This window comes from Borostomias antarcticus (genome assembly GCF_949987555.1).
Source record: "Borostomias antarcticus genome assembly, chromosome: 8".
In the NCBI taxonomy this organism is placed as follows: Eukaryota; Metazoa; Chordata; class Actinopteri; order Stomiiformes; family Stomiidae; genus Borostomias; species Borostomias antarcticus.
The window spans coordinates 22928641-22944374 of record NC_140241.1 but is presented as its reverse complement, the minus strand read 5'-3'; the positions used below and the strand labels follow the sequence as shown (position 1 = coordinate 22944374).

The 15734-nt window shown below is 49.8% G+C and overlaps 1 protein-coding gene across 1 annotated transcript in view; it reads right to left on the bottom strand.

The window, feature by feature from the left end:
- Nucleotides 1-15045, bottom strand: part of mfhas1 (multifunctional ROCO family signaling regulator 1) — a gene marked incomplete at its 5' end in the record, with an annotated part of 25327 nt that extends 10282 nt beyond the window's left edge. The window contains one exon of the mRNA XM_084441917.1: nucleotides 12084-15045. Within this exon, the coding sequence (XP_084298043.1) occupies nucleotides 12084-15045 (2962 nt within the window). The remainder of the gene's footprint in view (nucleotides 1-12083) is intronic.
- Nucleotides 15046-15734: the final 689 nt, after the last annotated feature.

The window sequence follows — 15734 nt, the reverse complement described above, 5'->3', positions numbered from 1 at the left end:
CCACAGTGGAGGGAGGTGTGTGGTAAAACAAACACTGGGCTGTACTGCTGCACCCTGGGAAATCAGCACACAGGCATGAGCAGGCATGAGCTCACAATCAGAATCACAAATGGGTTTGTTTGCCAAGTACATTTTCACATACAAGGAATCTGACTCTGGGTATAGTACACAGATATAGCTTGCATATAAAAAAAATAAATATCAAAGAAAGTAAGTCGAACATAATAACAGCACCTTATTGAGGTTTATGAGCCAGGAAGTTCCAGAAAAAGGTTCCAGGAAGAACCTTTTTTAGAGGGTTCTCCTGTTGTTACAGTACCGAGTGTAGCAGACTGTTTTCACTCCCAGTTGGAGCAAGCATGTGATCTCAGGAATCTAGAAGAAGAAGGCTGGACTCAGGGCAAAGCAGGAAGGTGTGTAGTTCGGGGGTGTAAACGTCAGGGGGGAAGACGTTATTTATTTCCTATTTCACGGATTTGACGCAAAACGTCTAAATTAACTGTGGACAGCTGCTGCCAGGTCTCTGTGTGGATAAAGAGCAGACCAGGGGAAACGAGGGATCTGGGTCAGACTGGGGTGATTGACCCCGGGGGGGGACAGACACACACACACACACACACAACGCTGCCAGGGGCCTCGACAGAGACAGACACAGAGATAACGTACCCTGCACTGACCGGTCTCTCTCAAACATTTCAAAACAAGAGTTGATCCTTATTTGAACAGCAGAGCTCCTGATGTGGACCGGGAGCCTGAGGAATGTGTGACCCACTTCCTGTCCATGCCAGAGGAGATGGTCCCAAAAATAACCCCCTCTGGCCATTCCAGAGGTTGCCATGGAGACCGAGCGGGGCTCGCACACAGCCAGTGGGGCTTTGCCCGCAGGGAGTCTGGCAGAGAGAAAGACAGCCCTCTGGGGTCCTTAGAGCTGGTGAAGTTAGGAAGGGTGTGGGAGGGGAGGGGGGGGGCGTTCATTCACGCTCACATCTGCACAGGAGAGGACGGGGGGAGACAGCTACGTGTGTGAACACGGCTACAGAGCCAGATGTTACCATCTGGTGCATAATGAGATGATCACTCTCACGCTACTTAGTAGGACGGTCCCTTCTACTTAGCCTCATATCTCTATTTGACACAGTCCAATCATATTATCCTGTCAACACACACACACACACACACACACACACAGACGATGACATAAGGTCGGATCACAATGTCCGTTTTGATGAAACAATCCTGGGCTTCGTTCAGGCTAATGTCTCAATCACACTTGGATAACCCAGCCTGGCTTGCAGCAAGGACATGCAAACTAAATGAGTCAACGAGAATTTACTGTACCTCTGATCTGCTGTGTCATGTACCGCAGGCAGTAATACTGTACCACATGGTGACTCAATCTGCCATGTGGCACAGCCTGCCAGGGAGTAAGATAGATGGGAGAGGAGGAGAGGAGGAGGAGAGGAGGAGGGGAGAGGAGGAGGAGGAGGAGGAGGAGGAGGAGAGGACAGGGGGGAAGGCGGACACTTGAATTCCCTAGAGCAGAAGTAGTTTAATGCTCCGTCAAGCAAAAGTCTTAGTGAATATTATCAAACATCAAAGTATCTCTTATCTTTCCAAAAATAGAATATTGTATTATCCACTTCAACTAAGTTATTAAAGACACAAACCTGGTAAAGTAAACATGAAACAGCAGAGACAGTTAAAGCGATTAAAATGTCACAAAATGTCACAAAAAATATGTTTTCCTAGGTGGGAAAAATCCCAGTGAAAACAGCAGCAGCAGCAGTAGCGACAACAACAATAACAACAACAACAAACAAACCACAGGGAGAAGGGCTCCTAAGATCCATCCCTGGAAGTCATTAAAACTAGGGGTGGAGGGCCTCACCAACGTTACGTAACAGTTTGTGGAGCTTAACGCTGCCAACTGGCTTTAATTATCAGTTATGGTCATTAAACAGACAGCATGCTAATGTGGCCCTCAACACCACAACAACACACACACAGGCCTCGTACTGAGTAGTACCCTCGTGTACGGCTTGGGTTAGATTCATTATGGTTCAGTGCGCACGCACGCACACAATCTGAGAGGAACACAGGCGAGGCTATCTGCCAGGGACTGAATCCAGCTTCTCCTCTTTTACCAACAGCTGTGTTTCCTCCACCTTCCTGACCGCCACCACGTCCCCTGAGCCTCTCGTCGCTGCGCTCTGCTGGTCACCCTGGCCACGTCAACCCTGGGGAGGCAACTGTCCCCGTCTTTTTTCGTCGCTTCAGTACAAAGGCTTCTAAGATGCCGAGCTAGCACTCCGAGTCACACTGATGAATCCACCAAACGAGCAATCCAGGTCAGGACAACCGCCCCCCCCCCCCCCCCCCAGAAGGCATTGCAGCAGCGGCGTGCTGCCGTAGCCAGGATAGGAGGCGTCTCGCTAAAGGGTCCATCCTCCCCCCGTGATCACCTCCCAGAGGCGGCACCCTGTCAGAGGAGCGCGCTCTGACCGGAAGGAAACCACCCTACAGCGCCTAGAGGGAGCAGAAAGGGGAGTGCCCTAATTTCATTTCCAGAGAGCTACTTTCCTTTTTAATGCTGACAATAGACAGCTAAATGGAAAAACCATTTAGGAAAAAACGATCATTTCGGCTCTAATGACTGGAATGTATTTTAGATGATGGTACAGAAGGGAGAATTGAAAGGCCGACACGATAATACTGAATCGGTCTTTGCTCATTTGCTCATTTTCACGACACATCTCACAGAGCCTCATAGGCCTACGCGATCGTTGATGATGTCAATACCGCGAGGCATGCCCAATTTATCAAGCCGTCTCCCGACAAATTGCTACAAATCTGTGTCACGCAGGCTGCGGTGGTAAAGTCTGCATTCAGAAGCCGCTGGAACAAGCCAAGCGTCGGGCGGCGGCTTTGGCTGCGGTCACCAGGCCGGTGTTTAGTAGCCGTGGTTTCAGACTCCTCCAGCCCTCTTGGCTGTAAAGCATAACAAGGCGTTCTCAGCCCGATAGATGAGTATTCCAGGAGCGGGCGGGAGGGTCTGCCACATGGCCACACTCCTGGCATCCTGACTGCACTTAAAGAGCTGAATCTGGAATGGGAGCAGGCACAGAGTCACAGAGAAAAACTATTTAATTTAACGATTTTATAAATCATGGTGTTTGTTATAATGCAGAACCCAAATCTGTATGCTTCAAAAACTAGAACAAAAACAGAAAAGTAAAGTAAAGTACAGAAAATGTATTTTTTCCAATTTAAGAGATTTATCTAAGTCTTAATTCTTTGTTTTTAGAGTCAAAGTAGTTCAATCCCTCATTAGCATATCTCGTCTACATCTCGTCTACCTCTGGCATCAGCCACCTGTGACATCTCATCACCAATGAGATCAGAGTTCCAGGTAACCAATGATGTCATTGTCCCTTGAGTCCCACAGGGAGGCCCCCCCTCCCTCTCTCTCCACAGTGTCCCTGTCACGTGTCTGATATAATGCATCAAGCTTACTGACCACAGTGACATAACAGGATAATCGTCCTGTCCTAGAGATTACTGGACTGTGTTTGGGACAGATTTCATACTGCTAAATAAAAAAAATAAATTAAAATTAAAATTACAAAAATTACACACAAAAAAAAAGAAAAAAAAAAGAAAATGCATATTTTGGTTTAGATAAACAACATTTACCCTAGAACAGACCAAGCCATAGAACACCCACAGAGAGCTAAAAAGCAAGCTCATCCATTCTGAGATTCTGCTTGTTTCTCATCAGGACTGTCTCTGTTCGAGCCTCATTCAGTACAACATTACATAACACTACAGTCAGCTGACGCTTTTATCCAAAGCAACTTATAATAATTGCATTTAACATGGGAAAATTCAGTGTACTACTACTTGCCAGAACACACAAGTGCATTTCCATTCTAAAATAAGTGACTAAGAGCATAATCTAGTGCTGAAGGCAAAGTGAAAAATAGCAAACTAAAAATGTCCTGTCAGGCACTGTCCTGTCCTTGCACTTGTCCATTGTTGTATTATTGTAAGCACCACAGTGTCGCAAAAAAATCCTATGTATGTAAAGTGCAATGGCAATAAACAAATTCTTATTCTGAATCGGTGCTTAAAAGGGAAGATTCTGGTAGTACTTCTTAAGAGGTGAGGTTTTGAGCCTGCGGTGAAAGATGGCAAGCGAATCTGCTGTCCTGACATCAGTGGGCAGTTCGTTCCACCACTGTGGGGCCAGGACAGGGAGGAGCCGTGAGTGTGTGAGAGTTGCAGGTACAGTAAGGGTCAACCTGCCAGGCTACAAGGGAATCAGACTCTCTCTGCTTCATTAGGACGCTACCTGCATACTGTACAAACAATATTAGACAAGCTTACGCTCTGATCCTTATGAAGCCTATTATTTGGGGTCAACAGGGGGCCGGATTTACTGCCGGCATGTCCTGCGCGCGCACACACACACACACACACACGGAGAAAGAGATAAATCAACCCAATGTACCCTTCTTTTCCCTTAAACTCCTTATTCTGTGTATGCGCATCGTCTCCTCAGTCCTCAATTCCCACCACCTGTCTGAACAGGTGCCATAGTGACATTTAACTCTACGCAGTTTTAAATTGACATTTAACTCCACCTAGTTTTTCCTGCCTCGTAATCTCCTAATGATCTCAGGGCTTGAGCCTGCCTTCCCCATACGGCGCGATGAAAACATCTCACTTCGTCATCTCACCGCTTCATCTGTTCGGACATGTTTTCTCTTCCTCCCAGTTTCACTTGTGACCGGATACCTGTTCTGTTTATTAGTGTTTCCTCTCACAGCGTGTGAGCCTGCAGCTGACTCACCCCCCCCCCCCCCCCCCCCCGCGGCCTTGCCTCGCTTTGTAGTTCTGAAAGTACAGCTCCTGTAAGGCACGCTGTTCCGAGCCAGGAATTCCATCGAAAACGAGAACGAATCAATGATGAATCAATCAGTAACTATTGTTTTCTCGTTCTCAGTCGCCTCATGAAAGACATTTTAATGAGTGTACTGATGATAGTTAGTATTTAACTCCAGTTCCAGGTTTCTTATGTGCCATGAGGGGCCTGCTGGGAAGAGAGCATAACTTTCTTTAGGTAATCATTCATTACTTCAAAAACCAAACCAGGCCAGGTCCAGCCTGGCTTATGGCTGATCAGCATACATGCAGCTGTAGTTCTGGACAAATGTCATTGCCCGCCCTATGCATTAACCAATTCCTCACTTCCTGTTTACGCGGCGTTGACGTTGACTGGCGGCCATGTTAAATTGTGGCCATTTACCCATATGGAATACGCATATTAAGTAGAATGTCAAAGGGATGATGCGTTGTTATTGATCAGCAAAAAAAAAGATAGAGAGATAGGGAGGGAGGTGCTGACGTCCCATCAGCCAAAACAATCATTGTTTTCTTCCCCCCAGTCACCATCTGGTGGCCATTTTAACAGACATACTACCAGGTTTCCATGCCCTGAGGGACCTCATGGGAAGAGAAGCATAACTACCTTCTAAAATGTTTATCCTTAACCTGAGGAGCAAGCGGGACTCGCATCTCTCATGTAGTGGATGAGCTCTGCCAGCGCAGAGGAACAGGCCTCCCAGTGTAACATGGTGTCTGAGAATGCAAGACAAGCTCAAACGTCGATGCTGTCACATGAATCACACAGAGGTTTATGTAGAGGACATTGTTGTTCCCAGTGAGTCAATTCAACATGGCCGTAGCACGAAATCTCTAGATGCTCTTCATAGATAGACAAATAAGTCAAGGTCCCTGCTATCATTCCCTGCAATTCACTCACTCACTCAGAGTAACTGGCAGATCTAGTGGACTTTCCTGTCCTTTTGCTCTGACATTTCTTGGCTGAGATGGTTTGAAAATTCCACTGCTGGAAAATGGGATGCTGGGAAATGACACAGCATCCAGACTCGGGGCCAAAGGCCTGCCTGCAGGGTCAGGGGACCGTCTCACTGCCCACAGTCTGCTGGTATCGGTATCAGTACCCATGTCAGTCAATATTTATATTTTTATTGAACCTTTATTTTGACAGGTGAGTCACACTGAGAACAATGTATGTTTTTCAGGTGAGCCCTGTAAAATCAATATTAGCTTTACAATCAGAAGGCTTAAGATACACAGCCTTGTATGGAAGCACAGGTTTCATTGGCAACGCCGAAGGGGGTGAGACTTTAGATGGACCCCTGTAGGTTAGTGTGTACGTGCGTCTCGTCACACCTGTACCAGAGCCCAACACCGGCATAAACCAAACGAACAGTAGATTATCATGCCATCTTGTCATGGGCTGTTTGTTGTTGGTTTTCTTAACATTGTTGATTACATATCTTTTTGTCCAACAGAAAGAAAAACCACTTGAGGTTCTTTTAATATTAACAATTTTAATCACTGATATTTTAATTCACTATACTTTCGAATACATGATTACATTTTAGACAAAGAAAAATATGACGGGCCTACTGTATGCCGGCTCTATGGATACATCTAAACCAGAAAAGCCCACTCCACTCACACATTCAACAGCTGTACATGCTGACGACATGCATCATGGGTGGAGGACGACAGGTTCACAGTGCACTTGATTAATAATAAAAAAAACGAGTTTAAGCTGCGATGCAGAGGTGGCTGTGTGCGCTGGCGTTAAGTGGATGTGGGTCAGAGGCTCTTCAGACAGAGAGGCGGTTCTCATATTAGTGCATGTGGAAGGGAACCTGGAGGGGGTTTGTTCTGAAGGAGAGGTTCAGATGTCTGGACTTTCCTGGCGCTGGGACAAGACAGGAGGGGAAGGGGGAAACGATAGAGCTCATATTGCCCTTCTGCACTGCACAGCACAAATCAGTTCTCAGTGTGTGTGTGTGTGTGTGTGTGTGTGTGTGTGTGTGTGTGTGTGTGTGTGCGTGGATAGATGATGAGGTCGAAAGGTACTGTCTTTATCCCCCTAGGGGTGTGTATGTGTGTGTGTGTGTTCAGTACACTACCTACACAGGGGTGCAGTATGTGGCATACTGCGCTGTGTGTGGCAAGCTGCACGTCTGTGGATTTGGTGATTACCTAACCAGCTCAGACGACATGGCAAGTCACCTGCAGGACCCTGGTCAGTGGCGGGCCTAATCCTCGCGGAGCCCCTAACTGGATTAGACCGGTTTGCCCAGCGGTAGTGACTCAGACCAGGGGATCCGTGCAGAGAGAGAAAGTGCTCCAGGGTTTCACCTTCGCTCTCCAAGGCCGCTTTTCACACAGAACAGCCACGACGAGACGCTACTTCTAGAACGTCCATCTCATCTCGAGTCTTCCCATGAGATTTGACCGGGTGAATCTTGAAAACGGCAATTTCACAACTTTCTGCGCTTGAAACTGGCACTCAATAAACAATTAAATTGATTTATTTAAGCTTCTTAAAACTGCTTGGCTGTTGAATGTTAAGTATTTCATTCCAGACTGTACCCGTGACCGTACCCACTTGAACTTGATAAACCTCCTTCCTTGTATGTGAACCTAACTTAAGAATCAGCGCTGGCTCTTCGCAAGGTGGAAAAACATCAGATACAGCATGAAGGACTCGCGTCTGTAATCAATCTACGCTGCTAAGGATGATGGGTGCCCTGCTGTCACACTGGGCATGTAAGGAAGCTCGCAGGCTGTCAGGCAGACATATAACCCACACACACACACACACACACTAACAGAGCAGACAGCGCTGTGAATGATATTTGGATGTATCTGTGCAGGAGAAGGGTAGATCACACTCTGGTTTCTCACACATATCACACTCAAGGTTGATAGATCGGATTTCTGCACACACACAAACACCCACGCACGCACGCACATACACACACACACACACACTTTGAACTGCCGATTTGTTCCCCCCCTGATGAGAGACGCGTACGCGCCCACACACCCAAACCCACACTTGTCCTCAGATTACCCGTTCGTCCTCTGTACTCGACTTCGATGATGCAACGACTCGGTAACCATGACGAAACAAAAATACCCAACACCCCCAGGCCTAATGAGGTCTGAGCATATGTAGGTCTGCTACGGGACTCCCTATAAACCCCAGTTAAAGTGCTGAGCTCAAAGTATGCAAAGGAGGCCAGAAATATCCGCCGTGTCAATAACCTACAAACAGAAATAGCCCCCATGTGACCCAGTCTCCTCTGATCAGTGTGTCGGAAGCAACGCTAAAAGAGAAAACCCAGTGACCTCCGAACCCGAGCACTGGGAAGCAGGTCAGGGAGGGAGAGGTAAGAGGTTAATAAGAATTCTGGGGGCAGCCAGTTGCTCAACATCTACTGGCCACAGTAAACTCGGAGGAATCCGAAAGGTCACACATCCTTTTAGAGCGAGTCAGGTCCTGTCGTCTAACCGGCCGCCACACGGTGGTGAGTTCTGGCTGGTGACCCCCTCTCAATGTGTGTGAGGTTAAGGAAATAATTAACAGCACGTCAGGCTCTCCGCACATTCACTCCCATTAAATACACACGCAATTACACAGTCAATCACAAACAGACGCTGTCTCAACCACACATGGGCTCACGAGCTGAAGCCGAGCTCAGGGGAGTCTGAGCAGGAGAGCAGTGCTGCGTGACTGAGGCATTCTCCAGACGGCGCGGCGATAGCAGACCAGAGGCGGATCACGAATAAAGAAGAGAATGTCTCCCCGTTTGATCCGGGGATGTCAGGAAACAGATGAGGGGAAGAGATCATCAGGATTGATCTCTCCTCTCCGCAGAAGAAAAGAACGTATTCACCGATCGCCATGTTTAGTCTGAGAGGAGGCCCAACGTTGCGTCAACAAGGAGCGGCAGCCAAAAATATCATGTCCATATTAGGCCATATGAAATGCTGGGTCTGCTAAACGCAGGATAAACTCGTGTTGGAAAGGTATTCATATAGGAATAACAAATGATCCAGCCGTATTGTAAAGGACGTGGGTGAATTGAAAACATGTCTTGTTGAGCTGGACTCGGAGTGGCATAGTGAGTTAATCCAGTCAACACGACCAGACAGTTACATGGTAACAGACAGGTGCAACTGAAACAAGTCAAGAAGCCTCTGGCAAACTTACTGGAGTCAGTGCCTGCTCCTGCTTAATCTGGGCTACACACACACACGCACACACACACACACACACACACAAATGCAAACACACACATCCGTGTGCATGCTCAAAAGACACACACGCACACAAATACGCACATGGAAATAAGAGCGATGAGAACAACCCCATTTGCTTCAGGAAGCAGGGAACCAGTCAAGCACTGTGAAGCTGAAATCTATCCTTACTTCACTACCAATATGATCAACAACACAACATGTAATGGCTCCTATCTTCCGGTACTGCACTTCCCTTTCCCCTCATTCATTGGCTGGTCTAAATGAAGACACCTGCCATTTGTCAGGGAGGCATTACAAGGCCGGTATAGAGAAATAGAGTTCCATTCCTTAAATTCCAACCTCTACAGCACGATACATCGCCCACCCAATCGACATAACCTTAACCCCTTTTCCTACTCCCTCAAACCCCCTCTCTGGGTCACATTCTCCAAAGTTGAATCAGTCCAACAGCTCAGTTAGCTGGAAGTGCCAAATGAGAGAGGCTCCAGTTGAAATGTATCATAATAATAAACACTCATCTTCCTTAGCAACCGGAGGTCCCGACATCGCTGCCTGACAAAAATGTGAGCCCGATAAATAGGAGGGGGAAATGCCTGGTCTCTTGTCAACAATATGCCGTCAAAAGCAGGGTCATTTTTAATGGTCCAGCAGCGCTGACTGAAAAAGCCATTTTCTTTTTAGCCCATGCCAAGCAATAAGCCAGGAGAGCAGGCCCAGCTTTGCTTCATTGCCCAAGCAGAAAGACTAGCTTGTGTGGAATCTCTCTCGGCATTATATCTCGCAGAAACGACGCGCGCAATCAAACGTGCCACATTATGCTAAGCCGTCATTATGTAATTACCAGAACAGGTGCTGAAAGAACTTGATAACATGCTAAGCCAGTGTAACCGAGTGAATCATGAGTCCTCGTAAGCCCTCGTGGAGTGAGTGTAGATCTCCGAGGTCGTGGTAGCGGGTAGCTGGTGAAACTCTAGTATAAAGGATGTGCTAACGACCCTGCCAACAGGGATATATGTCTTGGCATAGTTGTTAGACATCCGGCTTGCAAGCACAAGGTTGCAGGTTCGCGTCCCGCCCAGGACAATCCTTTAACATGGGTCAAACGAACCAGAAACACAAGGAAGACCAGAAACACAAGGCAGACGAGAGTACTACCTACATCACTTCTGACCAGCATTCGATCACTTCTGACCCGCATTCGATCACTTCTGACCAGCATTCGATAGTCAACACTTCTGACCGTCATTGAAAAGGGGACGATCTAAATGGTGTGTGTGTATTGCCACCGTAGTCAAAATCCCTGTGGCTTTTTGACTACTGGTACTATCTGTTAGATAGAGATGGCTCCTCTTATCTACCACAAAGTCCGTGTGTGCATCTACCACAGCGGCTGTGCGCCTCTGCTCAAGCTCCAGCACATCAGCGCAATCGCTAGTCTCCGTCCCGGCCCAGGCCCAGGCCCAGCCCAGACAGACAGACCGCTCCGGAAGGCCATGCAGGCCAGGAGAGGGGCTTTGAAAAAGCACTGCCTCGTGTCTAATGATTCAAACCAGCAATGTCGCAGACATGAACTAATCCACGAAGACTGCCAAAGGCCAGGCGGGGGAGGGTGGGGGTGGGGGTGGGGGGGGCAGGCAGCGGAGAGGAGCAGTGGAGTGGAACGTTAAACCAAAAAGGGGGAATGCGGGAGCTGACATAGGGAGAAGAAATTAGGATGAAATATCGGGAGCGCGAGTCAGGAAACAGGGTAAAATATTCAGCTACCCCGATCCAGCTGGCAAGCAGCACGCAGCTGTCAATCAGCCACCACCGGGGCCACGCCTACGTCGCACGATCCGCTGACGTAATCTTCACACCCGAGACGCAACATCAGCTTTGTTTATCTACTCGTATTGTCCGTGGAAAGGAACAGAAGCGACACGGGGACAGTGCCAAACACAACAATGATGTCATCAAAAAGCCACTTCTATCCCGTCAGCTTTATGCACCCACTGATTTCATCTTTCATCAGCTTCAAACAGATCAAGTGTGTCGTTTCTGTGCACCACCCCCCCCCCCCCCCCCATGCCCCCCATCCCTACATGTCAGAACCTGCCCCTGACCTCAGCGGCTCTGAGGGTGATTTCAGTATCCAAGGTGGAGCTTATAGCCCACTAAGCCCCCCTTTCGCTCAGCTAATGACACTGCCAGCCGCACCGGCGAAGCCTTTGTGCTGCTTCCCTACCCCCTCTGACTGAACTTCTCTTCTTCACGATGAGTCATCCTCAGAAAAAAAGACGTATAGCCCTATCCATCATGACAAGGGTCAGTATCTATAGGCTACTTGCAGCTCCGAGAAAAACTTTGATTTTAAGAATAGCTTAATAAAGGACTGTCATGAAAAATACGTCAGATGACAGATTTCCATAAAACCGGACTTTGTAAATAGTACAATGCAGTACAAAGCACTCTGAGAGAGCAAGGGACCCGAGAGGGAGAGAGAGAGAGTGTATGTGTGTGTGTGTCTGTGTGTGTGTGTGTGTGTGTGTGCGTGTGTGTGTGAGAGAGAGAGAGAGAGAGCGAGAGGGAGGGAGAGAGAGAGGAGATACAGAGGTATAGAGCAAGAGAACCAGAAAGTGTGTGAGAAATACATGGATACAGATAGAGAGAGAGCAAGTGTGTGTTAGATAGGCCTATATATATATATATATAGAGAGAGAGAGAGAGAGAGAGAGAGAGAGAGAGAGAGAGAGAGGAGAGAGAGAGAGAGATAAAGTGTGTGTGAGTGTGCGTGTGTGTGTGAGAGAGAGAGAGAGAGAGAGAGAAAGAGAAAGAGAAAGAGAAAGAGAAAGAGAAAGAGAAAGAGAAAGAGAAAGAGAAAGAGAAAGAGAAAGAGAGGGTATAGAGAGAGAGAGAGAGTAGAGAGAGAGAGAGAACGCATATACCTGGAAAGCTGTGCGGGTGGGGCGACCCTCTCTTGAGGCACTTGGAACACAGCACATGGACTGAGTAGTGCAGGCCGGGCCACTCCTGCAGGAGCACATTCAGCTCCTCCACCAGCGGGGTGACGGCCTGCCAGGCGGTCCAGATGTTCGGCAGGGAGGCGTGGCTGGCTATCGACAGGGTCTCCGCCTGCAGGCTGCCCTGAGATGGCCGGTAATTCACCACTACGGGCACTTTCCCCCGATAGGCGAAGATCTGGTGCCTGCCGTCCGACCTCTGCACCACATGGCTGTTGATCTGCACGCTGTAGCGCGCGAACAGTCCGGGGGGGAAGAGGAAGGGGAAGCTGTACTCGATCTGCAGCTGCTCCACGGAGAAGAACTGGCTGGACGCCGCGGAGCTCCCACTCACCCAGGCGTCAGCGTGGGGCTCCTCGTTGCTGACGTAGCTGGGGAACTTGTACCAGGCGGTGGCCCCGTTCAAGGGCTTGCTGCGGGGCTTGTTGACGCAGTAGCAGATGCCCATCTTCTCCAGCAGCTCCATGATGAGGTGGAGGTCCTGCCTGGTCTGGATCAGAGGCCTGAGGAGCAGACGGATGACGTTGGAAGGCAGCAGGCCGTGTTGGAGGAAGCCCTCCACATGGTGCCGCAGGTGGCTAGCCCTAAGGTTCTCCCCTTTCTCCCCTCCCTCCTTGATCGCCGGACCCGCCCTGCCCTTGTCCCCCAGCTCCCCGTCGGACAGCAGCCTGTCCAGCAGCGCGGCCTCGTCCCGCTGGAAGAACACGTTGAGGATGGCGATGAAGCGCGGCAGGTTGTGGAAGACGTACTCTTTGAGCGTCAGGCTGTCCTCGAAGTAGAGCAGCTTCCCGCTCTCGTGCAGGTAGGACAGGGCGCTCTGCAGGCGGTCCTCTGTGAGCCCGGCCTGGAGGCCCAGACGGGCCGAGTCCCACCACGAGAGCCACAGGTCCTGGGGCTTAAAGTGCAGCTCCTCCAGCATCTGCCAGGACTTGGGCAGCACGCGGTGGAGGTTGGGGAAGATCTCGCGGTGGTCGGCGACGGACATGAGCTTGTCCCTCAGCCTCTGGAGGTTCCTCTGGGCCCCCGTGCAGCTGACGCATAGAACCGGGGACAGGATCTGCAGCCGGTGGTTCAGCATGTACTGCAGCTGGGCCTTTTTCCGACGGAGGTTCTTGTCTGAGACGCTGTAGAACAGTATGTGAGGGCTGGAGGTACGGACGTTGTAGCCCTGCTCCAGAGCCTGGTCCACCTGATGGGCGAGGTTCCGCAGGCACTGGGTGTCCCTCTTCTCCTGCAGGGAGATCTGCCTGTGGATGTCCAGGCTCTTCTCCTCCACCTCCATGTCCCCGCACAGGTCCGTGTGGGTGCCCACCATGCACACCACGGCGTGGGGCACTTTGGCGCCGAGGAGGTGGAGGAAATACCCCACGTGGGCGTAAAAGCTCTTGGGCGTGTACGTCTTCAGGTTCACCACCAGGACGTACAGGGCGCCGGGAGAGAGGAAAAAGGGCTTGATGAGGTCATAGTTCTGCTTCCCTGACAAGTCGTACACCAGAAACGTGAGGCTGCGCTCGGCATCCGCCACCCAGTTGGTCACTTCGATCCCTTTGTTCCCCTGGACACACTGAGCGTGCTGGGGCCGGCCGACCACACTCTGCCTGAGCTGCGTCTTGCCGGCGTTCTTCATCCCCATCAGGACCAGTTTTAACCTGGGCTTCACAGCCAGCTGGGAGTGCGCGAGCTCCTTCTGATAGGCGGCGATGTAGGGGATGCCCTTCATGCACACCTCATAGGGAGGCTGGATGAGGGGGTTGTCCTTCACCTTCCAAATGTTCACCCTGGAGAGTTTCCCGAAGTCGTCTGGGAGTATGGCTATTTGGTTACCCTGTAAAACCAGCTCCTCCAAGTTCCCCAGCTCCACGATGGAGTCCGGCAAATATGTGATTTTGTTGTTGTCCAGCCAAAGGTTCGCCAGCTTGCCCAGGCGGCCGATCTCCTCCGGGACTAAGCTCAGTTTATTCCGGCTGAGGTACAGTTCCTCTAGTCCTGTTATGTTCAGTATAACCTGGGGAAACTCCTCAAACTCATTCGAGGAGAGATTGACCATTTTCAGTTTCTGCATATTGCCGAAGGAACAAGGCAGAGCCGTGAGGTTGTTGCTGTCCAGCATTAGGCTCTCGAGGTTGTGCAGGTGGCAGAACGTGTCCGGTAACGAGGAGATGTGGAGGCTGCTGAGCCACAAGATCTTGATGGATTGCAGCTTCATAATGTCCCTGGGCAAAGCCTCAAACGTATTTCCAGAGCAGTCCAGTTCCTCCAGATCACCAAGGGCAATAATCTCTTGGGGGAACTGGTTCAACTTGTTGTGATCAGCGTCCAGGGTGCGCAGCTTGTTAAGCTGTGAGAAGGACCTAGGTAAATCATGTAGATCATTGAAGCTTATGTCCAGCTCCTCTAAGCAATAAAGTGCTCCAATCTGTGACGGCAGATACTGGATTTTATTGTGGCTCATGCAAAGCTTTTTCAGCCCCTTCAGTAGGCCTATATCCTCAGAGAAGCTCCTCAGGCAATTGTGGCTCACGTCCAGTTCCACGAGCTGCCCGAGCTCAAACACCACACCAGGAACCGCTGCAAACTTGTTCCTTCGAAGGACAAGGATGCGCAGGTTGGTAAGGGTGGCCCCCAGCCCCTCCGGCAGCTCCTGCAGTGAGTTGTTCCCGAGGTTGAGAACCTCGATCTCGTTTATATTGTCCGGTAGCATGATCTTTTGGTTATTTTTGGAGCAGAGGGTGAGCTGGCGCAGGTTGCTCCGCAGCTTCCTTGAGCGGAGAGCTGCATCTCTCCACAGCCTGGCTGTTTTGAGATTGTTCTCCTTGTCCTCCATGGTAATGCAGCCCGGCACCTCCTCCTCCTCCTCCTCCTCCTTGTTTTCATTGAGAGCCCTCATTAATTAGCCATACTCTGGCAGCATGGTGGTCTATGTGCCCTAATATCGATCAGCGTGCCCGACAGCACAATCTTCATCAGATCAGCAATCCAACAACTGGGAAAAACAAAGGCAATTCTATTTCGGCCTGCGAAAACGTCATCCTGTTCAATCGAATCAAGACTACTGGACCTGGCCAGCAGTGCTCCACGCATCTTCTTTTCTCTGCGCCACGGACCATTCAATAAAGATGAACCTACCGCAAATTAGGCTACGAGTCAGTTTTCAAGCCCTTGTAGTTTCGGCTGGCACCGCCAGCGCGTTCTTAGGTACCGATACATCCAATCGTTTCTCTTAGCAAGAATAATAATCAACCTTCAGAATCTAAACAACGGGTTGGCTGCGCTACGGTGTCTCCAGCTCGTGTTCTCTCTCCGGCTGCCAGTGCTCTCCTGCGATCTGCAGTCTTGCCGCTGCGCGCATATGGAAGAGGGGGAGCGGAAGAGCAGCAACGCCCGTTTCACACTGCGTCAGATTTTTAGACCCACCTTCCTTCCTTGGTTCCTTCCTTGCTGGTGTGAACTTCGTGGTCATGAGGGAAAACTATTATTGCCAATTAAATTGGGTTGAGAGTAAACAAATGAGGCTATACCTGCAGCTCAAATGTAGCCTATATATTTACTAAAAGAGGACTACTGTAGTTCTAGGCT